General features: G+C 40.2%; 1 protein-coding gene across 1 annotated transcript in view; it reads right to left on the bottom strand.

Moving 5' to 3' along the window:
• Window positions 1-1,408: 1,408 nt before the first annotated feature.
• The window catches only part of LOC138851957 (pyridine nucleotide-disulfide oxidoreductase domain-containing protein 2-like), a 37,893-nt gene continuing 12,913 nt past the window's right edge, over window positions 1,409-26,388 (bottom strand). Inside the window, exons 2-4 of the mRNA XM_070081530.1 lie at window positions 18,432-18,619; window positions 3,301-3,456; window positions 1,409-2,850 (exon numbers count right to left, since the gene is read on the bottom strand). Of these exons, the coding sequence (XP_069937631.1) occupies window positions 2,668-2,850; window positions 3,301-3,456; window positions 18,432-18,619 (527 nt within the window). The 3' untranslated portion in view covers window positions 1,409-2,667. The remainder of the gene's footprint in view (window positions 2,851-3,300; window positions 3,457-18,431; window positions 18,620-26,388) is intronic.

The following is a 26,388-nucleotide window of genomic DNA, read 5'->3' as shown; positions in this document are numbered from 1 at the left end:
TTCACTCCTATCTAACACGCTCACGCACGCTTGCTGGAAGTCCAAGCCCCTCGCCCACATAACCTCCTTTAACCCCTCTCTCCAACCCTTTCGAGGACGACCCCTACCCCGTCGCCCACTAAACCCACAAGGGCCGTGAATTGCTATATATAGAGTAAAGGCATACAAAAAGAATATTTTTCTACAGTTATCCCCCAGTTTGACTAGAGAAAACGCAATTCTTCCAACACTACCTACACGGCTGCTTTGTAAACAAATCTCATATTTACATCAATTTTTATTCTGTGAGTGTATGTATCATGTTTATATGCTATGTAATGGGTTTCATATATAATTTTGAGGAAAATATCATAGATGGATTAATGAAAATGCCTATATTGATGTAAAATAAGATATTTAGTGTGCCCAAGAGTGATTATTATTACGTAGTATTGGTGTCATGAGTAGAGAGAGACTTAGCGATTTTAATGTGTACCTGCACAACAGCACAGTGTGTAAGTATATTTAGGTACAGGTACACATAAGTATAATTATCAGAGTACATATAAAATATCCTCCATGGGGAAGTGGAACAGAATTCTTCCTCCGTAAGCCATGCGTGTTGTAAGAGGCGACTAAAATGCCGGGAGCAAGGAGCTAGTAACCCCTTCTCCTGTATATATTACTAAATGTAAAAGGAGAAACTTTCGTTTTTCCTTTTGGGCCACCCCGCCTCGGTGGGATACGGCCGGTGTGTTGAAAGAAGAAAGAGACATATAAAATATGCAGTAACTTTAAAACACTTGAAATTTTGGAAAGTTTCCTGACATAATAGATGTGGTCACAGAAAATGTAAACAAACTGGGTGGGACGTGCCATATTTGAAAGACCGCTTGCCGTATAGAAAATTTTGGTCATAATTTGACATCGCCGTATTAGCGGAACACCGTAAGGCAAAACACCATAAAGTGGGGCCTTACTGTACATGACATATTTTATTTATTCTAGAGAGTAGGACATGCTTCTATGTTATTAATATTGTTTAGTATGTCATATTAGATGAACCGTGATAGATAAATAAGTCGTAGAGTTGATATTAGTGTCATATTGAAGCATACTGTCCTGCCTCCAAAATAAACTTGCCTCCCTCTCCCCTCTGCCATACACCAACAAGAGACCATACAATAAGTGTCAGGGGCCCGAGACTGTTCAACTGCCTCCCAGCATACATAAGGGGGATTACCAACAGACCCCTGGCAGTCTTCAAGCTGGCACTGGACAAGCACCTAAAGTCGGTTCCTGACCAGCTGGGCTGTGGCTCGTACGTTGGTTTGCGTGCAGCCAGCAGCAACAGCCTGGTTGATCAGGCTCTGATCCACCAGGAGGCCTGGTCACAGACCGGGCTGCGGGGGCGTTGACCCCTGGAACTCTCTCCACGTAAACTCCAGGTAAAGGTAAGTGTGATGTTAAATGTTCATTTACATGTATACATTTTAATAGTGCTTTATATTTATTTGTCATTCTTTTCTGCATGTAAATTTATATTTAAGCTAAAAAAAAATTTTTTGTTAATACTACTTGGTGTCTGAAACGGATTAATTGGATTTACATTATTTCTTATGGGGAAAACGGTTTCAGTTTTTGCCAATCTCTCTGGAAGGATTAATGACGAAAAGGAGGGTCCACTGTATATGCTCAAATTAATAATACAGTCAGGGCCGGATTTAGGCATGGGCTTTAGGAGCTACAGCACAGGGGCCTCCGTCAGCTGGAAGGCCTCCAGAGATGTTCTCAACAACTTACAATTTACTGATGTTTTGGAGAAATTTGTTTCCATATATTAAGCAAAACAAATGTTTGAATATTAATTGTGGTTAGTCTTGTAAAGATAAATTTACAGTTTCTTTAACTTTTTTCCTTTTGAAAATATCACTGGGGGCCTCACAGTACCTCTAGCCCAGGGGCCCACAAAATCTGAATCCAGCTCTGATTACAGTGCTGGAAGAATGCTATGGAATGCAGGAATGTGAGGCAGATTATAAGGTAATAAAAAGAAAGATACCTCCCATCCTAAAATTACAAGGCAAATCTAATCTTTTTTGGATGCTTTCTCAACCTTAATGGAGTGTAGGTGCTGCATTTACAAACCTATTAATTCCAAGACTTCTCTATGTACAAAACTGTGATTATATAAATATCTCCAGAAAGTATATTCTATGCTCCCATGATAAGATTTGCATGCTGCTGGACTGAATTATTTGTTTTGTACTATACTTCTTTCCTGCTATGTGATGTACTGTTAACATTGTTAAAGAAATCATTGACTGTAGTGACTATTTTCTCTAGCTTTAAGTAAGTAAGTAAGTAAGTAAGTTTATTCAGGTATACACAAATACAGTTACATAGAATTATCATACATAGCAGCATATGTGTAGAGAACCTGGGATAACCCAAAAAAGTCAGAGAGTGACTTATTTCCACTGGGGTCCTTATACCTTATTATTATAATATGAAGGTGATAATATTTTCTTGTTATTCTATAATGAAGATAACATCTTATTATCAAACTAAAAGACTATCTACTACACGAGGGTCATTAAGACTATCTACAATACGAGGGTCAATTACTAGGAATAATGTTCATATGAATGTATAAGCTTAGTACAAAGAGAACAATATAGTAAAAAATTACAATAATATCAAGAAATTATTCATACCAGCCTTTGCAAGTAGCCTTAGAGCAGAAAGCTGTTTAATTTTATCTGCAAATCCTGCAGAGTAGAATCTGCTAATATCTGGAGGAGCACAATCAAGAAGGCATTCAAGAGCTTCTGCAAATCTGTTCAACTGTGACTCAAACTGTGGATACGCCTGAAAAGAAGCAAAATCAAAATCTTGATATATACACATTAATTCCTTTATAATTACCTAGACCTGGAGTTTACCTGGAGAAAGTTCCAGGGGTCAATGCCCCCGTGGCCCGGTCTGTGACCAGGCCTTCTGGTGGATCAGAGCCTGATTAACCAGGCTGTTACTGCTAGCTGCATGCAATCCAACATACGAGCCACAGCCCGGCTGGTCAGGTAATCTACTGAATTATTACTGACAAACACAATTCATCTACATTCCTTAAAAAATGCCCACTAAGTCTTATCAAAAATCAAGTTACAGTATATTTAAAATTTTATTTATTAATTTAATGAGTACAGTACAGTATAGGAATCTGATTAATATTAAATACATTAAGCTGCACACCTCCATACTTTTTTATTTAAACAAAATAATTAGACAATGCAACACTAGTTCTTATATTAAACAAACCTTTGCATCCTTTTCAGAGAATTGTGCAATCTGCTGGTAATTCTGAGCTTCATGTGGTCCAAGTATCAGAGACCTAGCACATCCACTCTGCCAGTTCTTCTCATGCAAAGGCGTATATGAGCTTGGGTCTCGAGGATACACCTTCAAACCATGGCGCTGGCAACAAAATCAACAGCCAAATACACACATTCCAAAAAAAATCTTCGAAGAGAATTGCTCATCAAAAGAGAAGAGAGAGAGAGAAAGCCTTATATTGTACTAAAATGTGTAACTGCTTCAAGTGGTAGCAATAAACCTATGAGTGATGTAAAACATACTTTAACAGAATAAATATTCATGAAATATAATTTTCAGTAATGGCCCATAATACACCTAGGGATAGTTCTTGTTGTATGATCACAGCTGATCTGACAAAACAACATGCAATAACCTACTGTAGTTTGTAGTTTGCACTACACAAGAAAGAAAAACATGTCACTCCAACGAATGTATTAATTACAAGGTGGCACTGCACATGAGAAATAAAACATGCTTTCACTAGTGCAAGTATAAAAGATACACAGCATTTAACTCTTCAACTGTGTCTAACATCCTAGTATGTAAGTGATGACTATTTGTACGACCAAAGCAATAAAAAAGTAGAAAAAAAAATTATTTGTACCATTTATAATGTACATTCCAGGTGGAGCAATGTCAGGCTATGCATTTCCTCATGTTTGAAGTAATACAACATATTTTGTATGTTTTGCTTCAATAAGGAATTCATCTTAAGTGAGTAAAGTACTATACTGTGTATTGTTAACAATAAATAAAATTTTATACAGAACATTTTTGCAAAGGAACATATCTCAGGATATAACATGGGTGTATATAAGAAAATGGAGTCAGCTGAATGTTCACTAAATAAACAATTTCACTATAACATATCTAGTTCTTAAACTTGGCACATTATGCTAAGAACAGGATGGAATTAAGGAATTTTCAGTGACATTCTTAAGTGACAACAATCAGAATCAATCAATTAAAAAAATACGGTAACATTCTTTAATAATATTAATATTGCAGTATTTATTATAAAGCCTAAGCAGTATCATTTACAGTATTTCAGGCAAAGCTTAATGTAAGTTATTTTTTAAAAGAGGTAAAATAATTATGAAAAAATGTTATCATAAATAAGGTTGATATTACAGGTAGGACATGAAACTAACCAAACTTAAATGAAATATTCATACAGAGTAAGTAAAAGATAGAACAGGATACTGTAATTTATAAATCCTAGAATTGTTATAGAAGTTAAGTGAATATATACGTTTCACAGATTCAAACAAGTCAGTAATAAATATACCAATCATAGAATTGATGAGGGAAAAAAGGTGAGTGGTGCATTGAATATATGTGGAGTCAAAAAACGTTATCTATGGAGGCAAAGAAGGGAATGTATGAAAGTATAGTGGTACCAACACTCTTATATGGGTGTGAAGCTTGGGTGGTAAATGCAGCAGCGAGGAGACGGTTGGAGGCAGTGGAGATGTCCTGTCTAAGGGCAATGTGTGGTGTAAATATTATGCAGAAAATTCGGAGTGTGGAAATTAGGAAAAGGTGTGGAGTTAATAAAAGTATTAGTCAGAGGGCAGAAGAGGGGTTGTTGAGGTGGTTTGGTCATTTAGAGAGAATGGATCAAAGTAGAATGACATGGAAAGCATATAAATCTATAGGGGAAGGAAGGCGAGGTAGGGGTCGTCCTCGAAAGGGTTGGAGAGAGGGGGTAAAGGAGTCTTTGTGGGCAAGGGGCTTGGACTTCCAGCAAGCGTGTGTGAGCGTTAGATAGGAGTGAATGGAGATGAATGATACTTGGGACCTGATGATCTGCTGGAGTGTGAGCAGGGTAATATTTAGTGAAGGGATTCAGGGAAACCGGTTACTTTCATATAGTCAGACTTGAGTCCTGGAAATGGGAAGTACAGTGCCTGCGCTTTAAAGGAGGGGTTTGGGATATTGGCAGTTTGGAGGGATATGTTGTGTATCTTTATACGTATATGCTTCTAAACTGTTGTATTCTGAGCACCTCTGCAAAAACAGTGATTATGTGTGAGTGTTGAATGATGATGAAAGCATTTTCTTTTTGGGGATTTTCTTTCTTTTTTTGGGTCACCCTGCCTCGGTGGGAGACGGCCGACTTGTTGAAAAAAAAAAAAAAAAAGGAGACAAAACCTTTGAGAAGGGAATACAGTGGACCCCCGGTTAACGATTTTAATCCGTGCAAGAGGGCTCATCGTTATGCGAAATAATCGTTATGCGAATGAATTTTCCCCATAAGAAATAATGGAAATCAAATTAATCCGTGCAAGACGCCCAAAAGTATGAAAAAATTTTTTTTTTACCACATGAAATGTTAATTTTAATACACACAAACTGAAAAAGGCATGCACAATTAAATGACACTTACTTTTATTGAAGATCTGGTGATGATTGATGGGATGGGAGGAGGGGAGAGCATTATCTTCTTACTGTTTAGAAGGGGAATCCCCTTCCATTACGACTTGAGGTAGCAAGTCCTTTTCCGGGGTTACTTCCCTTCTTCTTTTAATGCCACTAGGACCAGCTTGAGAGTCACTGGACCTCTGTCGCACAACAAATCTGTCCATAGACCCCTGTACCTCCCGTTCCTTTACGATTTGTCTAAAATGGGCCACAACATTGTCATTGAAATAGTCACCAGCACGGCTTGCAACAGCTGTGTCAGGGTGATTTTCATCTATAAAGGTTTGCAGTTCAACCCACTGTGCACACATTTCCTTAATCTTTGAAGTAGGCACAATGGATTCCACAACTGGCATAGGCTTCTCAGGGTTAGCCCCAAACCCTTCAAAATCTTTCTTAATTTCCATACTAATTCTCACCCTTTTTACCACAGGGTTGGCACTAGAAGCTTTCTTGGGGCCCATGGTCACTTATTTTCCAGAAACAGCACCGAAAACACTGTAATAATACGAAATATTCCGAGTGTATGCTTGGATGTTACCGCGGAGGCTGGCTGGTAAACAATGGGACGGCCGGCACATGTGAGGCTGGCTGAGGGCACATTGGACGCGTCTCGGACGAAAATCGGTAAGCGGGTTTTTAATCGGTATGCGCGGCAAAAATTTTGCGATAAAAGTAATCGGTATGCGGAAAAATCGCTATGTGATGCCATCGTTATGCGGGGGTCCACTGTACAGTGTTGCACAGTCAGTCACTCACTCACTCCATACAAGAAAAAAACAAGTTTCCTTTTTTTTTTTTTCAGATTTGGTCCACAGAAATACTTGAGGCTAAAACCAGTCAACAGTGTCATTAGCAATAACTGATGGAAGTAGGAAAGACCTAAATTCCCTTCTGAATTACTGGGATACTGAGTAAATAAAGAATACACTTCTTTGTCAAACTGATCCATACACAGAGAAAGTAAGTAATATTTCAACATATCCTTGATAATGTCTGTAGACATATCAACATGGTCTGCTGTCACTCAGAAATTAACAGAACTTAGTGCCCTAGAGGTCTGGGGACAAGACAAAACACTCTCCTATTCCACTGTGACCATTATAAAATAAGCCATGGACAGATGATTGGAATCCTTGGGGATGACTGCAGAGAATATTCTTGTCCATTTGCTAGGAAGCACATTATCACCCAGAGGTGGTGGTTAGTTTAGGTGAATGATACTAAAAAATCTGTCCAAGGAAACCTGTCAATAAACCATAAACCATCCCTTCACTGAGGGTACTCTCCAGCTGACATTGAAAAATGTCTCTCCCAGCCATGGTGCACACCAGATACCTGTAGTATACCTGGAGAGGGTTTCAGGGGTCAATGCCCCAGCAGCCCGGTATTTCATCTGGTGCACCAGAAAAATGAAATAGATATCACCTTCCTTAACCCTTTGAGGGTTTCGGCCGTACTAGTACGGCTTACGACCCAGGGTTTTTGACATACTAGTACGCCTAAATTTTAGCGCCCTCAAATCTAGTGGGAGAAAGCTGGTAGGCCTACATATGAAAGAATGGGTCTATGTGGTCAGTGTGCACAGTATAAAAAAAATCCTGCAGCACACAGTGCATAATGAGAAAAAAAAACTTTGACCGTTTTTTTGGAGTAAAACAGCGACTTTGCACTGTATTTTCGTATGGTATTTATTGTTGTATTCTAATTTTCTTGGTCTCATTTTATAGAATGGAAGACATATTACAGAAATTGAGATGATTTTGACTGGTTTTACAATGAAAAGTACCTTGAAATTGAGCTCAAAGTAGCAGAAATTTTTTATTTTTACCAAAGTTCAAAAGTAAACAAATCATGCCAAGCGTCCAATACATGTCAACTGGTGAGTCTAATATTCTTTTGCAAGTGCGCCAATATTATTTATACCATTTTTTACACTAATGCAGTAGTCTGCATAACAGTAAATCTTCTATTTTTTGTGAGAATAAAAATTCAAAGTGGAAAGCAAAAGATTGTAAGAGGGGCCTTGAGACGTGACTAATGAACAGAGGAAATGTCATTTTAGTGCCAGGAATGTCTTTCTTGTTTATTCTGGACCCTATTCGGAAATTGGCATCTTTTGAAATTTGTGTGAAATTGGCAAAATTGCTAAATTCTGACCACTGTACTGGATAGTTGAAATTGGTAAATGGGTGGTTTCTTGCACTCATTCGATAGAAAAAAATGGAGTTCTAGCAAAATATTCATGTTTTTTGTTGACTAGTACAGTGGAATTGGCTGAAAATGGGGCACAAAGTGGGCAAAATCGCCGATGCTAAACATCGCTGAGACCTCTAACTTCGCAAGAGCATAATTCTGTAAGTTTTCCATCAAATTTCATACTTTTGGTGTCATTATGATTGGGAAAAGATTCTCTATCTTTTCATAAGAAAAAATTAATTTTTTTTTTAATTTGGCCGACCCTGAAAACGAGTCTCGGAGAGGGCCTGTCGACCCTCAAAGGGTTAAGTCTAGAATCAGCGGACAATATATCAAATATCCCTAAAATAGGAAAGTTGCCTAGTGAATGAGGAAGCACATCACTGGACAAAGGCATCCAAGTTGAAGAGTAAATGGGAGATGCTGAAAGCTAGGTACAGTGGAACCTCAAGTTTCGAACTTAATCCATTCCAGGAGCTAGTTCTAAAGTCGAGGTGTTCAAAAGTGGAAGCAATATTTCCCATAAGAAATAACGGAAATACAATTGATCTGTTCCAGAAATCCAAAAATATTCACAAAAAATATATTTTATGGAGATTACATTATAGTTTTACATACACACAACAAACATACATAGTACAATTAGTAATTGATAAATAAAAATGTAAATAAACATATAAAATAACATTTTTACTTACTGTTATTGAAAATTGTTGATGGTATCTGGAAGATAGGGAGGAGGAGTGAGGGAGGGCTTACTGTTTGGAAGGGGAATCCCCCTCCATAAAGACTTCAGGTAGCAAGTCCCTCTCTGGGGTTACTTCCCTTCTTTGTTTTATAATGGCACTAGGACCAGCTTGAGAGTCACTGGACCTCTGTCTCACAAAATAACTGTCCACGGTCCTCCGTTTCTGGTGCCTCTTTAAGATTTCCTTAAAATGGGACATGGCTCTGTCACTGAACTTGTTGCAAAGATGGCTTGTTTCAGCTTGCTCAGGATGGTATTTCTCCACAAACGTTTGCACATCATTCCACTTGGCACAAATCTCCTTAATCTTTGAAGAAGGCACCTCATTCACTCCCTCTTCCTCTGAAGCAAGTTCCTGAGCTGTGGTCTGATACTATTCCAGATGAAGCTCTTTCAGCTCTTCAGTGGTTAGCTCTTCCTTGTGGTCCTCCACCAACTCTTCCACATCCTCGCCACTCACTTCCGACCCCATGGACTTGCCCAAATTCCACAATACCTTCCACAACAGGCAGAGGGTCGGCAGGGTCAGGGTCACCCTCAAACCCTTCAAAATCCCTCTGGATGACACATTGTGGTCACAATTGTCTCCAAGCAGAGTACAAAGTCCTGGAAGCCACTCCCTCGCAAGCCTTACCTATAAGGTTTATGCAGGTGTAGATATTGAGGTGATTCCTCCAGAACTCTCTTAGGGTCAACTTAGTGTCAGAGGTCACTGCAAAGCACTTTTCAAACACTGCTTTTGTGTAGACTTCTTTGAAGTTTGAAATGACCTGCTGGTCCATGGGCTGGAGGAGAAGAGTGGTGTTAGGAGGCAAGAACTTCACTGTGATGAAACTGTAGTCCCTAGAGAGTAGGCCTACCAAGTTTGGAGGATGTGCAGGAGCATTGTCCAGTAACAGGAGGCACTGGAGTGGCAAATTATTTTCTAGGAGGCCAAACACTTCGTGGACCCACTCTTTGAAAATTTGCCTCGTGACCCATGCCTTATTATTCGCTTTCCACAAGACACATAACTTGTTCTTAATGACATTGTTTTTCTTAAACACTCTTGAATTTTTCCGAGTGATACACCAGTAAAGGCTTCACTTTAAAATCCCTACTAGCGTTAGCACAGAATAAAAGAGTTAGCCTGTCCTTCATAGGCCTGTGTCCTGTGAGTGCCTTTTCCTCCTGAGTATTTTCTTCCAAAACAGGGCTGTTTTGTCACAACTGAACACTTGTTGGGGTTTGAATTTTTCAGTGTCTGCATACCCCTTAAATTCATGCACAAATTTTTCTGCAGCCCGTTTGTCTGAACTGGCTGCCTCACCATGCCTTACAACATTGTGCATGCCACTATGCTTCTTAAATCTGCCAAACCAGCCTCTGCTGGCCTTAAATTCACTATCACCACTGGTTTCAGTTTTCTTCACAAGATCGGCATGCAACTGCCTTGCCTTTTCACAAATGATTGTCTCAGAAACACTATCACCTGCCATAGCATTATCCTTGATCCACACCAGTAACAATTTCTCAGCATGATCAACTGTCTGTGGTCTATTTTTGGTTAGCATATCAACCTTTTGCAATATCAGCTTCCTTGATTTGTTCTTTCTTTGGCAGGATAGAAGCAATGGTTGACTTGTTTTTCCCCTACATCCTGGCAAGCTCAACAAGTCACACACCACTCTCATATTTTTGTATTATTTCCTTTTTCAAGCCTATGGTGTTTCTTTCTTTACCACAGGGGTACCACTAGCAACTTTCTTTGGGCCCATGGTAGCTTATTTCACAGTTGCATAAGCACCAAAAATAATGAATTAATGGTGAAATGTTTGAATGGGCATGCAGGTTAGTGTTCACTCAAGCATCAACAAGGTCAGACTGGCTCACGATGCCTGTGCGAGGACGCAGACAGAGTGGGCAGGTGGACAAGTCTGGTACCCGGCGGTTCGAAAGACGGGGCGCGTTCGATAGTCGGGACAAAACTGGTTCGAAAAGAGCGGTCGAAACTTGAAGCGTTCGATAGTCGATACGTTTGAAACTCAGGGTTCCACTGTAGCTGGTTATCTGGCCTTCCTCATTATTAGAAATAGGATCTGGCTGGGGCAAGAGGCAAACTGAGTGGAAATAAAAAGTGGCTAGCAGTCCCTAGAGGTAGAAGGTAAAACAAAAATTAACTGGATTAATAATCTTGAGGGTTGTTACTCCAGGATAACACAAGAAAACAATTAATGTGGTTTGTTTCTATTGGGAGCTTTTAATCCCTTTCCCAAGATGCAACCCACACATCAGCTAACACCCAGGTACAGTACATACTGCTAGGTGAGCAGGGGCAACAGATGTATGGAAACACGCTCTTTGTTTCTGCTCATCCGAAGTCCTTCAATCATTTCATCTCTCAATACTAACCAAACCAACCAAAACAACTTCTAATCAGTTTGAAGTAATTCTCCCAATTACTGTATTACATTATATGACCCCTAATCTATTAAATATCTTCCAATCCATGGAATATTACTGTCTGAACCATTAATTGTAATACTACTGTTTTTATTATGTGCAACTTCAAAATTGTTATTCTTATAAACCTCCATCTTGACCATCTTGCATTAGTATTTAAATTAATGCTTTGATCTTATCAGCCATATACATATGTCTTACGAGCCAATGTGTTTGACGTATTAATATGCCAAAATTCTAGTGGCATCAGATCAAGCAGGAGAAAACTGGTAGGCCCACATGTGAGAGAATGGGTCTCCATGGTCAGTGTGCGCACTATAAAAAAAAATCGGGAAGCCAGTGGTACATTGTGGGAATGCCATTTCAGTAGTCCTTGTTCAGCACGCCTAGCGGTAAGAAATATCTGACTCCCCGGCAAACCTGGGACTCTTTTCTTCCCAAGTGATCGCTCTAACACAGATGGAAGTGTCAGTGAAGATGAATTTCATGTTTTTGAGGAGTTTGTGACCGAAAGCAATGCCAGGATACCAGAAGAAAGAAAGACCCAGGATACCAGAAGAAAGAAAGAAAGAGGAATAAAGAGAAGGAAAGAGAAAGACAGAAAACAAAAAAAAAGAAAGAAAAAGAAAGAGGAAGAAAGAAAGAGAAAGAAAGAAAGAGAAAGAAGGAAAGAGAAAGAAAAAGAAAGAAAGAGAAATAAAGAAAAAGAAAAAGAAAGAGAAAGAGGAACTTGACAGACAGGACCACCTGTTTAGAGACCTGTTCTCAGAACAAACCAGCAGGATCTCTGAACTGGTGAACACACTCACATGTCACCCACTCAGCTACTCCTATTTCAGCCCAGTAGGTGGTATTGTGTCTTATACAAGACCACAGACTTGCATCCCTGCAGCTGCCTCAGTGCCCTACCTCTCTCAAGGGCAGGCACCTTACATGCCTTACACACCCACCACCTCAAGCTGACCACATCATGAGGAGCCAGTCTATCAGCATCCTGTTGGCCAACATTAGAGGTTTCATTACTAATGTTGGAGAGCTCACACACAATTTTTGTGAACACTCGACATCCCGACATGATAGCTGTTGTTGAAACATTTTTGGACAACAGGAGTCCAGAAAATTTTGCAAGAATTGCTGGCTACACCTCATGGATGAGAAGAGACAGGCAAGAGCAAGGAGGAGGTGTTGCTGTGTGCTTCTCTAAAAGTGTACATGCCCAGCACATTGATGTTGCTATCCCTGCTCATCTTGAAATGATGTTCTTCAAGCTTTGCATAAACACTAGTACCTCTGTACTAGTATGTGCAGTGTACAGACCTCACTGGCAACACAAAGACCCCATCCACTTCCTAATAGAAAATGTGGACTCTCTTCTGCTCCAACACAACTGTTAGTATATCATAATTGTTGGTGACCTCAACCAACACCTTATACAGAGGGACTTTGATGACCTTCTTGCAGTATTTGACATGAGAAACTTTGTTGATTTCCCTACTCACATCTCTGGCTCCTCCCCTGACCCAGTAGTGAGTGATCTGGCAGAAGGTATAGTCATTTGTTAACCCCTCGGCTACATTGGATCATTTGACCACAAGGCTGTTTTTATGACACTTAAGATCCCAACAGAACGAGGTGAGGAGTCCACATGCACAACCTGGCTATGGGAAAGAGGTAACTGGCCAGCCCTTTGCTCTGAGCTCGCCACCACCAACTGGAATGCTCTTCTCCAAGGGGATGTTGACAACCAAGTGAAAGCCTTCACTGGACACATCCTTAATCTACAACAAGAACACATTCCTCACTGGCAATATGTGACAAAGCCTACAGATCAGCCTTGGTTTGGCTTTCATTGTAGAGAGGCTGCTACTGCTAAGTACAAGGCATGGCGAAGGTATAAGAGACATTCTATCACCTATAACAGGAACTTGCACAGGTAAGCCTGTAGGCATATGGGTGACATTCAAAAGTGGGCCATCACTAAATGGGAGGTGGATACAGAAAGAAAGCTAGCATCAGGTAGAGTAGGCTCCAAAACCTAGTGATCCTGGTCAAGGGCAGACAAGGTTATCTGCCTGATGAACTCATTCCACCTCTAAATCGACAGGATGGGACCACCTCTCCTAGTAGTCAAGAGAAAGCGGACCTCTTAGCCGAACACTTTGCTACCAAAATGCAAGTTCTGATCCAGCAAGGGACCTTCCTCGGCTAGCTGCAAGAACTGTGTCAAAACTATCAGTGGTGACAATAAGGCAGGAGGAGGTGCATTTCCTTTTTAAATTGCTTGGCCAAGAAAAGGCTGTGGGCCCAGACAAATTGAGCTCAAGATTGCCGAGATGTGCAGACCAGCTAGCAGCACCTCTAACTCGCATCTTTCAGCACTGCCTAGTACAGTGTAAATGGCCTTCTCTGTGGAAAGAGGCAAATGTAGTCCCTGTTCACAAAAAGAAGAGCAGAGCAGAAATCAGCAGCTACAGACCAGTGTCACTCCTGTCAATCACTGGTAAGATCCTTGAGACAATAATCTCAAGACAAATGACAGAGTTTTTTGACTACCACTCACTACTTTATGATCATCAATATGGCTTCAGGAAAGGTTACTCTGCTGCTGATCTGTTGTTAAACCTCTCCACTAAGTGGCACCAGTCACTGGATGAATCCAAAGTCAGCTGTGTGGTAGCACTGGACATTGCTGGTGCTTTCGACTGGGTGTGGCACCAGGGCCTCTTAGCTAAACTGCAAGCACTGGGAATTGCAAGCTCTATGCTATGTCTCCTCAGTGACTACCTTCATGGTAGATCTCTAAGGGTAGTTCTCAATGGAATGGAATCAGCAAGACATCCTATTGGGGCAAGTGTTTCACAAGGAAGAATGCTGGGACCATTGTTATCAAATGTCTACTTCAATGACCTTCTTCAGCTCATCCCAGAATCCCAAGCATACGCAGACGACTGTACACTGACATTCACTTATCCAAGAGAAGAAATGTCAGCTGCTCTAAGCTATATCAATCACAAGCTAAGAGCTATATGAGCTTGGGGAAATAGATGGCAAGTAACATTTGCACCTGAGAAAACACAAATGATGATGGTCTCTAGGCACCATGATGGTAATGCCAGTGTAGTAGTAAGGATGAATGGGAGGGTGTTGGCACCTGGGGAAGAAGTTGATATCCTTGGGGTGAAATTTGACTCCAAACTGACCATGAAGAACCACATTGTAAATCTTGCAAATAAGGCAGCCAGGAAGCTTACAGCACTTCGCCGTATCTCGCATCTGCTTGACAGTAAGGGCTGCAAGATTCTGTACAAGGCACAAGTATGCTCACACCTTGAGTATGCTCTACTTTCTTGGTTTGCCTGCCCCCCTCTCATCTGTGACTGCTTGACAGAGTAGAGAACAGAGCAAGATGTCTCATCTCTCGCCTGGACCAATCCTGGATAGATCTGTCATTTCAGCAGAGCCTTCAACACAGGAGGGATGTGGGTAGCCTTACTGTTATGTACAAGGCCAATACAGTGGACCCCCGGTTAACGATATTTTTTCACTCCAGAAGTATGTTCAGGTGCCAGTACTGACCGAATTTGTTCCCATAAGGAATATTGTGAAGTAGATTAGTCCATTTCAGACCCCCAAACATACACGTACAAACGCACTTACATAAATACACTTACATAATTGGTCGCATTCGGAGATGATCGTTATGCGGGGGTCCACTGTATTGTCAAAGTACCATACTTGGATCCACTTTGAGGACAGTGTGAAGCAAGCTTCTATACCCCAAGATGGGCAGAAAGCAGCAACTTCACTTTGACTGTACCCTTCTCCAGAACATCACTTCATCTGAGACCATTTATCCCCAGGATGACTCGAGTATGGAACACATTCGTACAGCATTATGATGTCAATCAGATCAAGTCAGTTGATCAGATGAAAATGCTGGCCCACAGATGGCTCCAACTTCATCCTGTTCCCTACTTGTATGTCTCATAACAATAAAAATGCTTTTAAATGAGCTGATGTAGGTAACAGCTCATAGCTTGTCAATAAAGTTAGGAATCCTTATCATGTAAATAGCTTGTCAATAAAGCTAGGGATCCTTAACCTAACCTTGTCAAACCCAGTGTGTAAAAAAAAAAGAGAAAGAAAGAAAGAAAAAGTAAGAAAGAGGAAGAAAGAAAGAGAGAAAGAAAAAGTAAGAAAGAGGAAGAAAGAAAGAAAAAGAAAGAAAGAATGGTAGGTAGTTAGGAAGGAAGTGGGCAGGAAGGCATGGGACCCTATGGGTCTTGACAGGCAGTAACATGTCATTTTGACAGCTGCCAGACCCTGACTCAGCATATTTAGGAGTCCACACATACACATACACACACAACACAAGCTTACATAAGATAATAATACTGTAGCAGTTCTATGAAAGTGTCCAGTGACTACATATTTTTTTTTTTTCAACAAGTCGGCCGTCTCCCACCGACGCAGGGTGACCATGTATGTGTATATATATTATAGAAACCAGAAGGATGGAAGGGAAGAAAGAATGAAGAAAGAAATAATGAAGAAAGAAAGAGTGAAGAAAGAACAAGAGTGAAGAAAAAAGAATGAAGAAAGAAAGAATGAAGAAAGAAGGAAAGAAAGATAGGTAGGTGGGTAGGCATGATGACACATGACCATTTACCTAGGATAACTACCTAACACAACTGCCTGCTACTACTCTGAAGAAAACTGCTCTGAGGAGGTGTTTTGTTTGTGCACATACAAAAAAAAAAAGCCAACAAAAATGCAGACACACTTGTTTTGTGTGAGGAGTGTAAAACACCATTGTGCATACACCCATGTTTCAAAGAATTCCACAAGCTTCAGCACTTCTAGGAACATGTCCAGTGACTGAATATTTGTATATATACAGTGGACCCCCGACCAATGAAGGCGTCATCTAACGATAAATTTGACTAATGAAGCGTTTGAGTGTAAAAATTTTGGCTCGACCAACGATGAAAAACTCGACCAACATGATTCGTCCCGAATGTGTCCACGTGTCCCAACTGTCCTGAGCACGCCTTAGCTGCCCTGCCTTCAGTTAGTGTGCCAGTGTTTACAAGCCATGCGGTCACATCTACGCATACATTCGGTACATTTTGTATTGTATTCCAGTGTTTTTAGTGCTTGTAACTGCAAAATAAGCCACCATGGGCCCCAAGAAAGCTTCTAGCGCCAACCCTGTGGTAAAAAGGGTGAGAATTACATTTGAAATGAAGAAAGAGATCATCACAAAGTATGAAACTGGACTGCGTGTCTCCGAGCTGGCCAGGTAGTATAACAAACCCCAATCAACCATCACTAGTATCTTGGCCAACAGAAAGGCAATCAAGGAAGCTGTTGTTGTGAAAGGTGCAAGTATGTTTTCAAAACAGAGATCGCAAGTAGTTGAAGATGTTGAGAGACTGTTATTGGTGGATAAATGAAAAACAGATATCAGGAAATAGCATCTCTCAAGCGATCGTATGTGAAAAGGTAAGGCAGTTGCATGACGATTTAATTAAAAATAAAGGTAGTGTCATTTATTCTTCATTACACAATATACATATGTACATGTATTGTGCATTTATCCTTCTGTTTGTGTGTAGGAAAATATATATTTCATGTGGTAAAAATATTTTTTTTTTTTGTGCTTTTGGGTGTCTTGAACGGATTAATTTGATTTCCATTATTTCTTATGGGGAAAATTAATTCAAAGACATTTTCGTCTAATGACGAGCTCTCTGGAATGGATTAATATCATTAGTCGAGGGTCTACTGTATTATAGAACAATAGTAATAAAAAAAAATTTATACTATATTTGTGTAAACAAGTTTTGTAAACAACATAATGATACTAATGCTTGTGCAATTATTGTGTTACATATGAGTGTATATATGTACATTGTACCTTACTTTGGTCTCACAGGCCACTAAGTTATGTAAAAAATAAAATAGTGAAATAAACAGGAAACCTTCGATTGGAAGTAAACCAAAGTTTACCAGGTGAGCAGCATTCACTGCTGGTGTCATACGCGGATCATTTACTGCCAACTTTACTCCTTTATATCTCGGTAAGTACTGACCGTAAAATGTTTTTTGGGGCTTAAAACAATCAGAAAATTAATCTTAACATTTTGATAAGAAAAAATAATTTCTTTTCTTTCGAATATTTTTCAACACCACGAGACACTTCAGGATTTGGGGTTCCGACAGTCAAAGGGTTAAATAAAGATTTATTAAAAATTCACCTGCTCTTATCTTGTCCAGATTTAGGTAGTTATTATGTACCAGTATTAGTCTGCCCAAAATGCCCCGGCATGATAGTGGCTGTCTTTGTATTATATAACAAAGGAAAATTGTAATTACACTTTGTAACCTCTGAAAAGAAATAAAATCTTTATTCTTTATTCTTTATGAGCTGAAGGTGCTACCACTTGAACCATGAGTCACCCATGTTTGAGACAGGCATGTTTACTTACACCTGTTGCCTGTTACCCTAGCAGTAGTAAATAAGTACCTAAATATTAGCCAACAACTGTGGGTCACATCCTGGAACAGGGGATAGTACTGTATGTACTTTATACCTTAAAAAGACCTAGGCTTTGAAATGTGCCAAAGTATCAGTATTGGTGGTATCAGTATCAGCCTAAAATTGAGTATTGGTGGGTATAATATCAGTGCCAGTATCTGTAGGCATTGGCTAATTTTGACAGCATTGGTACTGGCCTAAAATTGAGTATCAATATCGGCAAAATTTTTGGTATCATTCCACTCGTACCTCTTAGTCTGTAAACTCAACAATGTAAAAAATATATGCCTGTGGGTGGGTTATATTCCTAGTGGGCTATTAGAACCTAATCTCAGAAACAATTTTTTTTCATAAATAGAATACATGTAGTAGACTGCCAGAAAGGGGTCTAGGAGGTATTATGTACTTCCCCTGGTCAGACAGTGCTACACAACAAAGGAAAAAAAGATGGAGGGGAGAGGTAGAGGCAGAAGTGACGAGGGAAGATCACTGGCCAAAATAAAGGTGATTACAATTGATAAAGCCAGCCAGCAAGGAAAGCAAAGTGTCTGTAGCAAAGGTGGGACCATCAGACAGAAGAGTGGAGAAAGTAAGTATGTCAGGGCATCAGAAAAAGTGTTTGTCCTGTAACTACACATACTGTAGGTAATTTCACATAGAGAAAAAGACAGAAATGGGGGAAAAGAGAAAGTTTCCCATGTTTCATGTACTTATTTTTACCTTTAATTCCATATCTTCATACACTATTGGCCTCAATAATCCAAGGACATATGATGCCCTGGAAAATTTATATCCAGGGATAATCTCTTCAGTCACTGCTGCTCCACCAAGAATATGCCGTCGTTCCAGTACACATACACGCTTCTGTGCCCTTGCCAAGTAAAATGCAGCAACAAGACCATTGTGACCTGAAATGTAGGTTGTGTTTTAAGGAGAAATTTAAGCTACCCAATGTTTATAAATACAGTATAATAAATGTAATTTCTTTTAGTCTTGATACACTTTCATACAAATAGCTTGAAGCACAGTGCTTAGCATGCTTGGCTAACAACCACCCCTGACAAGACACAGGATAGACATCAAAACCCACAAAAGGCAGTGTACAAAAGCACTTTCCCTAGTTACTAACACTTACTGCCTATTACCTAGCAGTAAGAAGATACCCGAGTTAGCTGACTATTATGGACTACATCTTGGGAGGACCTTAAAAAAAAAAAAAAAAATCCAATGGAAATAAGTTACGCTGCTTAGCTTTATCAGGTTAACATGGGTTGCCATCCATCCAAGGATAATAATCTAAATAAAAGCATCTTGAATAATACAGTACAGTGGAACCCCAGATTTCATCCACACTGGATATCATACGATTTGGGTTTTGACCACTTTTTTCAGCAAAATTTTGCTCTGAATTTTGTACCTCGTTCCGGAAATCATCTGTATCAGACGTGTCTGCCCACCCGGGATGCCGCCACTCATGCGTATGTGTCTCAGTCTGGCTCTGTCACTTGTTGGGTGAGCATTCATCCGTAACATTTCGTAATAATCTATTGTTTTTTTGTGCTTGTTTATTGAGTGCAACTGTGAAATAAGCTGCCATAGGCCCAAAGAAAGTTCTTAGTGCCAGCCCTTTGGTAAAGAAGGTAAGAAACATGACAGAATTCAAGAAAGAGATTGTAGAAAAATATGAAAGTGGTGTACTTGTGGCCAAGCTCACCAGGATATATGGCAAATCCAAATCAACAATCAGTTCTATCCTGGTAAAGAAAGTAGAAATCAAGGAAGCTGATGTTGCAAAAGGGGTAAATATGCTAACGAAACAGAGATCACAAACAGTGATTAAGGACATCTGTGCACAGTGGAATAAGGTGCAAACTTTTGTGGAAAAATATCACCCTGACCAAGCTGATACAAACTGGATCTGCAACATGTTCAGTGACAATATCTTGTCCTATTTTAGGCAAATCTTAAAGAGATGCCAGAAACAGAGCTCTCTGGAGAGATTTTTAGTGCAACAGGGGTCCAGTGCCAGTAAAAGACAAAGAAGGGAAGTAACCCTGCATAGGGCTTTGATACCTGAAGTCCTTATGGAGAGGGATTTCCCTTCCAAACAATAACCTCTGCTGCCCTCCCTCTCCTCTCCTCATCATCCATACCCCAACAAGTCTTCAATAAAGGCAAGTGTGATGTTAAATGTTCATTTATCCATTTCATTAGCCATTTATATTTCTTTCTCATTGTTTTCTGTATATAAAACTATAATTATTCTTTAAAAAATGTATTTTTTTTTAATATTTTTGGGTGTCTCGAACAGATTAATTGTATTTACATTATTTCTTATGGGAAATAATGCTTTGGTTTTCGTCCGTTTCAGATTTAGACCAACCTTCTGGAACGGATTAAGGACAAAATCCAGGGTTCCACAGTACTGTACTTGTAAAACACATCATTAAAAAACTGAAAAATTTCTTAATATGTAGCCCAAGCCACAGCCATTTAAACCCTACATACCTAGTAAAAGACTTGGTCTACAGGCTGTCAAGGTTAAATCTATGACTGTTATTCAGTGAATCTTTACAGACATGTCGCCTGAAGGGTCATGTGTAGTGTCATATATAGTACAATATATATATATATTTTTTTTAACAAGTCGGCCATCTCCCACCGAGGCAGGGTGACCCAAAAAGAAAGAAAATCCCCAAAAAGAAAATACTTTCATCATCATTCAACACTTTCACCTCACTCACACATAATCACTGTTTTTGCAGAGGTGCTCAGAATACAACAGTTTAAAAGCATATATGTATAAAGATACACAACATATCCCTCCAAACTGCCAATATCCCAAACCCCTCTTTTAGAGTGCAGGCATTGTACTTCCCATTTCCAGGACACAAGTCTGGCTATATAAAAATAACCGATTTCTCTGAATCCCTTCATTAAATATTACCCTGCTCACACTCCAACAGATCATCAGGTCCCAAATACCATTCATCTCCATTCACTCCTATCTAACACACTCACGCATGCCTGCTGGAAGTCCAAGCCCCTTGCCCATAAACCCTCCCTTACCCCTTCCTTCCAACCTTTTCTAGGACGACCCCTACCCCACCTTCCTTCCCCTACAGATTTAAACGCTCTCCATGTCATTCTACTTTGATCCATTCTCTCTAAATGACCAAACCACCTCAAGAACCCCTCTTCAGCCCTCTGACTAATACTTTTATTAACTCCACACCTTCTCCTAATTTCCACCCTCCGAATTTTCTGCATAATATTTACACCAAACATTGCCCTTAGACAGGACATCTCCACTGCCTCCAACTGCCTCCTTGCTGCTGCATTCAAAACCCAAGCTTCACACCCATATAAGAGTGTTGGTACTACTATACTTTCATACATTCCCTTCTTTGCCTCCATAGATAACGTTTTTTGTCTCCACATATACCTCAATGCACCATTCACCTTTTTTCCTTCATCAATTCTATGATTAACCTCATCCTTCATAAATCCATTCGCTGACATGTCAACTCCCAAGTATCTGAAAACATTCACTTCTTCCATACTCCTCCTCCCCAATCTGATATCCAATTTTTCTTTATCTAAATCATTTGATACTCTCATCAACTTACTCTTTTCTATGTTCACTTTCAACTTTCTACCTTTACACACACTCCCAAACTCATCCACTGACCTTTGCAGTTTTTCTTTAGAATCTCCCATAAGCACAGTATCATTAGCAAAAAGCAACTGTGTCAATTCCCATTTTGTATTTGATTCCCCATAATTTAATCCCACCCCTCTCCCAAACACCCTAGCATTTACTTCTTTTACAACCCCATCTATAAATATATTAAACAACAATGGTGGCATTACACATCCCTGCCTAAGACCTACTTTTACCAGGAAGTAGTCTCCCTCTCTTCTACACACCCTAACCTGAGCCTCACTACCTTCATAAAAACTCTTTACAGCATTTAGTAACTTACCACCTATTCCATATACTTGCAACATCTGCCACATTGCTTCCCTATCCACTCTATCATATGCCTTTTCTAAATCCACAAATGCAATAAAAACTTCCCTACCTTTATCTAAATACTGTTCACATATATGCTTCAATGTAAACACTTGATCAACACATCCCCTACCCACTCTAAAACCTCCTTGCTCATCCGCAATCCTACATTCTGTCTTACCTCTAATTCTTTCAATTATAACCCTACCGTACACTTTTCCTGGTATACTCGGTAAACTTATTCCTCTATAATTTTTACAATCTCTTTTGTCCCCCTTCTCTTTATATATACATGCTCTCTGCCAACCCCTAGGTACCTTCCCCTCTTTCATACATTTACTAAACAAAAATACCAACCACTCCAAGACTATATCCCCCCCTGCTTTTAATATTTCTGTCATGATCCCGTCAGTTCCAGCTGCTTTACCCCCTTTCATTCTATGTAATGCCTCACGCACCTCCCCCACACTCACATCCTGTTCTTCTTCACTCCTAAAAGATGGCATACCTACCTGGCCAGTGAATGAAATTACCGCCTCCCTTTCTTTGTCGACATTTAAACTTCCTGAAAATATTCTTGCCATCTACCAAAGCTTATTTCGGGCCTGGGGAGCTTTTCTGGGGTCTGGGGAGCTTTTCTGGGGCCATGGGAGCTTATATGAGGCCTGGGCAGCTTATTTGGGGCCTGGGGAGCTTTTCCAGCACCTGGGGAGCTTATTTAAACCTCCATCTCCCCATCTAGTAACTCCCCTATTCTGTTTTTAACTGACAAATCCATTCGTTCCCTAGGCTTTCTTAACTTGTTTAACTCACTCCAAATTTTTTCTTATTTTCATTAAAATTTCTTGACAATGCCTCTCCCACTCTATCATCTGCTATCCTTTTGCAGTCTCTCACCACTCTCTTCACCTTTCTTTTACTCTCCATATACATGTACTCTACTTTTCTTATAACACTTCTGCTTTGTAAAAAGCTGTCATAAGCTAACTTTTTCTCTTTTATCACACCCTTTACTTCATCATTCCACCAATCACTCCTCTTTCCTCCTGCACCCACCCTTCTATAACTACAAACTTCTGCCCCATATTCTAATACTACATTTTTAAAACTATTCCAACCCTCTTCAACCCCCCCCCCCCACTACTCATACTTGCACCAGCCCACCTTTCTGCCAATAGTTGCTTATATCTCACCTGAACTTCCTCCTCCCTTAGTTTATTCACTTTCACCTCCCTCTTACTTGTTGTTGCCATTTTCCTCTTTTCCCATCTACCTCTTACTCTAACTGTAGCTACAACTAAATAATGATCCGATATATCAGTTGCCCCTCTATAAACGTGTACATCCTGGAGCCTACCCATCAACCTTTTATCCACCAATACAATATCTAACATATTTTTTTTCAACACTTCGGCCGTCTCCCACCGAGGCAGGGTGACCCAAAAAGAAAGAAACACTTTCACCATCATTCAACACTTTTGTCATCATTCACACAAAATCACTGTCTGCAGAGACACCCAGATAGGACAGGTTATGAGTATGTAGTATTGTAAAATGTAAATTAATACCAGAGTTTTGCCAAGTAATAGGCTGTAACTTTAGCCAAATACGTATCTCGAATGCATAATACAAACTATAATTAATCATTTAAATCCTCTGAGGAGCAGTCTTTTATTATTACTAAAGTAAAATAAAATAAAATATACATGGCCATTATGTGTTTCAAGCTTCCCACTTATTTTTTTTTTCACAATTGTTTGGAAGTGAACTATAGCTCCTTGATCTGATATACAGCCGCTCCTCACTTAACGATGGAGTTCCATTACCATGACCTCGTTGGTAAATGAATTCATCGGTAAGTGAGGAGCATACTATAATGGTAGTGGGTTTGTGTCAACCATCTTTGATATTGTTTCAATTTCACCTTCGCACCATTTATAGCATTTCTGGTATATTTTTAAATGTTTATACAGTAGTGTACTGTAAGTATATTGCAATAAACAGAATAGAGGAAATCAGCTCTAACATACATTACTTAGGTATGAATACTGGTCAAAGAGCCCATTGTAAGTCCGAGTCATCAGTAAACGAGTACATTGCTAAGTGAGGAGAGGCTGTACTACAGTGGACCTACTTGTTCATGATAGGAAGGTTCAAATTGCAACACTTCACCTAGTCTTTCTTATGTATTTGTGTAATTAGTTTTTAATGCTACCTAAAGTACTCACCTCAGTGAAACTGCTGTTCCATACTTGAAAGTTTGTATGCCTTTCTTGTATTTTTTTTTTTTTAATTAAAATTTATTCAATTTTAATTCATTGCTGTGAGTTCTGTTTTGGTATGATGTTTCCAACACATATTTATACCCTCTATACCTACCCTCATGATGCTTACCAGCTTCAGGCCTTGTTACTCACTTGGCCGTTTGAGAAGTTGAGGTGCAGCTCTTAGAACCTGTTACTCAACTACTTAGCCATATTTCATGAGGTTAAGCTTCAGCTTCAGGCTTTGCCACTTACCTAGCTGCTTAAACAAGGAAATTGAGCTGCAGCTGCTAGAATGCTAACTTAGCTATTTGTATGTATTTGAGGGCAAGTGAGCTCCAGCCTTGTTATTCACATAGTAGTGCACTCAGCTCACATACAGAATGTCCGTGGTTCAATCCCCAGCAGGGGTGGGAACGGTGGGCATGTTTCCTTACATCTGCTGTCCCTGTTCACCTAGCAATAAGTAGGTAACTGGGTGTTAGCCAACTGTTGGGGGCTGCATCCTGGGGGGCAAGGTTAAAGGGACCCGAGTGGAATTAAGACAGACAATCCCTGATGATGCAGTAACTTTATTGGGTTGTCTTGGGTGGCTATCCTTCTGGGTTAAAATTTTTAACAAAAATCTTATCTTATCTCTTAGAGTTATTGAAACTGTGGCTGTTTACAGTGGAACCTCGGTTTTCGCCATTAATTTGTTCCAGAAAGTCTGATGAAAACCAAATTCGACAAAAACTGAAGCAATATTCCCACAAGAAATAATGTGAATCCAATTAATCCGTTCCAGGCACCCAAAAGTATTAACAAAAAAATACATTTTATAGAGAATAACTATAGTTTTACATACAGAAGACAATGAGAAATAAATATAAAGGACTAATGAAATGGATAAATTAACATTTAACATCACTTTTACCTTTATTGAAAACTTGTTGGCATATGGAAGACTGGGAGGAGGGGAAGAGGGAGGAGAGGTTATCTCTACCACCATCACTACCACCCTCTACCACCATCACTACCACCCTCCACCACCATCACTACCACCCTCCACCACCATCACTACCACCCTCTACCACCATCACTACCACCCTCTACCACCATCACTACCACCCTCCACCACCATCACTACCACCCTCTACCACCATCACTACCATCCTCTACCACCATCACTACCATGCTCTACCACAATCACTACCACTCTCTACCTGGTAGAGGTATGGCGGATTGACGAAAACCAAGGTGATGAATGAAAACTGAGACAAAATTTTGACGAAAAAAGTCGTCGAAAACCGAATTCAACGAAAACCAGGGCAAACAAAAACCAAGGTTCAACTGTAACTCTTTGGGAAAGTTAATCTGTAGCCTGTGGACTTCTGTATCTGAGCAAGTTGAATTCCAGCTCCAGGCTTTGCTATTCATCTCTTAGAAAATTGAGCTGCAGTGCAAGTGTGCGTGCGTGCGTGTGTGTGTGTGTGTGTGTGTGTGTGTACTCACCTAATTGTACTCACCTAATTGTGGTTGCAGGGGTCGAGACTCAGCTCCTGGCCCCGCCTCTTCACTGATCGCTACTGGATCCTCTCTCTCTCTGCTTCCTGAGCTTTGTCATACCTCTTCTTAAAACTATATATGGTTCCTGCCTCCACTACTTCACTTGCTAGGCTATTCCACTTGCTGACAACTCTATGACTGAAGAAATACTTCCTAACGTCCCTGTGACTCGTCTGAGTCTTCAGCTTCCAGTTGTGACCCCTTGTCCCTGTGTCCCCTCTCTGGAACATCCTATCTCTGTCCACCTTGTCTATTCCCCGCAGTATCTTGTATGTCGTTATCATGTCTCCCCTGACCCTTCTGTCCTCCAGTGTCGTCAGTCCGATTTCCCTTAACCTTTCCTCGTACGACATTCCCTTGAGCTCTGGGACTAGCCTTGTTGCAAACCTTTGTACTTTCTCTAACTTCTTGACGTGCTTGACCAGGTGTGGGTTCCAGACTGGTGCTGCATACTCCAGTATGGGCCTAACATACACAGTGTACAGTGTCTTGAACGATTCCTTATTGAGGTATCGGAACGCTATTCTCAGGTTTGCCAGGCGCCCGTATGCTGCAGCGGTTATTTGGTTGATGTGTGCCTCCGGTGATGTACTCGGTGTTATGGTCACTCCAAGGTCTTTCTCCCTGAGTGAGGTCTGTAGTCTTTGTCCACCTAGCCTATATTCTGTCTGCGGTCTTCTTTGCCCCTCCCCAATCTTCATGACTTTGCATTTGGCTGGATTGAATTCGAGGAGCCAGTTACTGGACCACATGTCCAGCCTCTCCAGGTCTCTTTGCAGTCCTGCCTCATCCTCGTCCGATTTAATTCTTCTCATCAACTTCACGTCATCTGCGAACAGGGACACTTCAG

Source organism: Cherax quadricarinatus, unplaced genomic scaffold, assembly GCF_038502225.1.
Source record: "Cherax quadricarinatus isolate ZL_2023a unplaced genomic scaffold, ASM3850222v1 Contig3017, whole genome shotgun sequence".
Taxonomy (NCBI): Eukaryota; Metazoa; Arthropoda; class Malacostraca; order Decapoda; family Parastacidae; genus Cherax; species Cherax quadricarinatus.
Note: the sequence above shows the minus strand (reverse complement) of the source record. Positions and strands in the feature narration are given on the sequence as shown.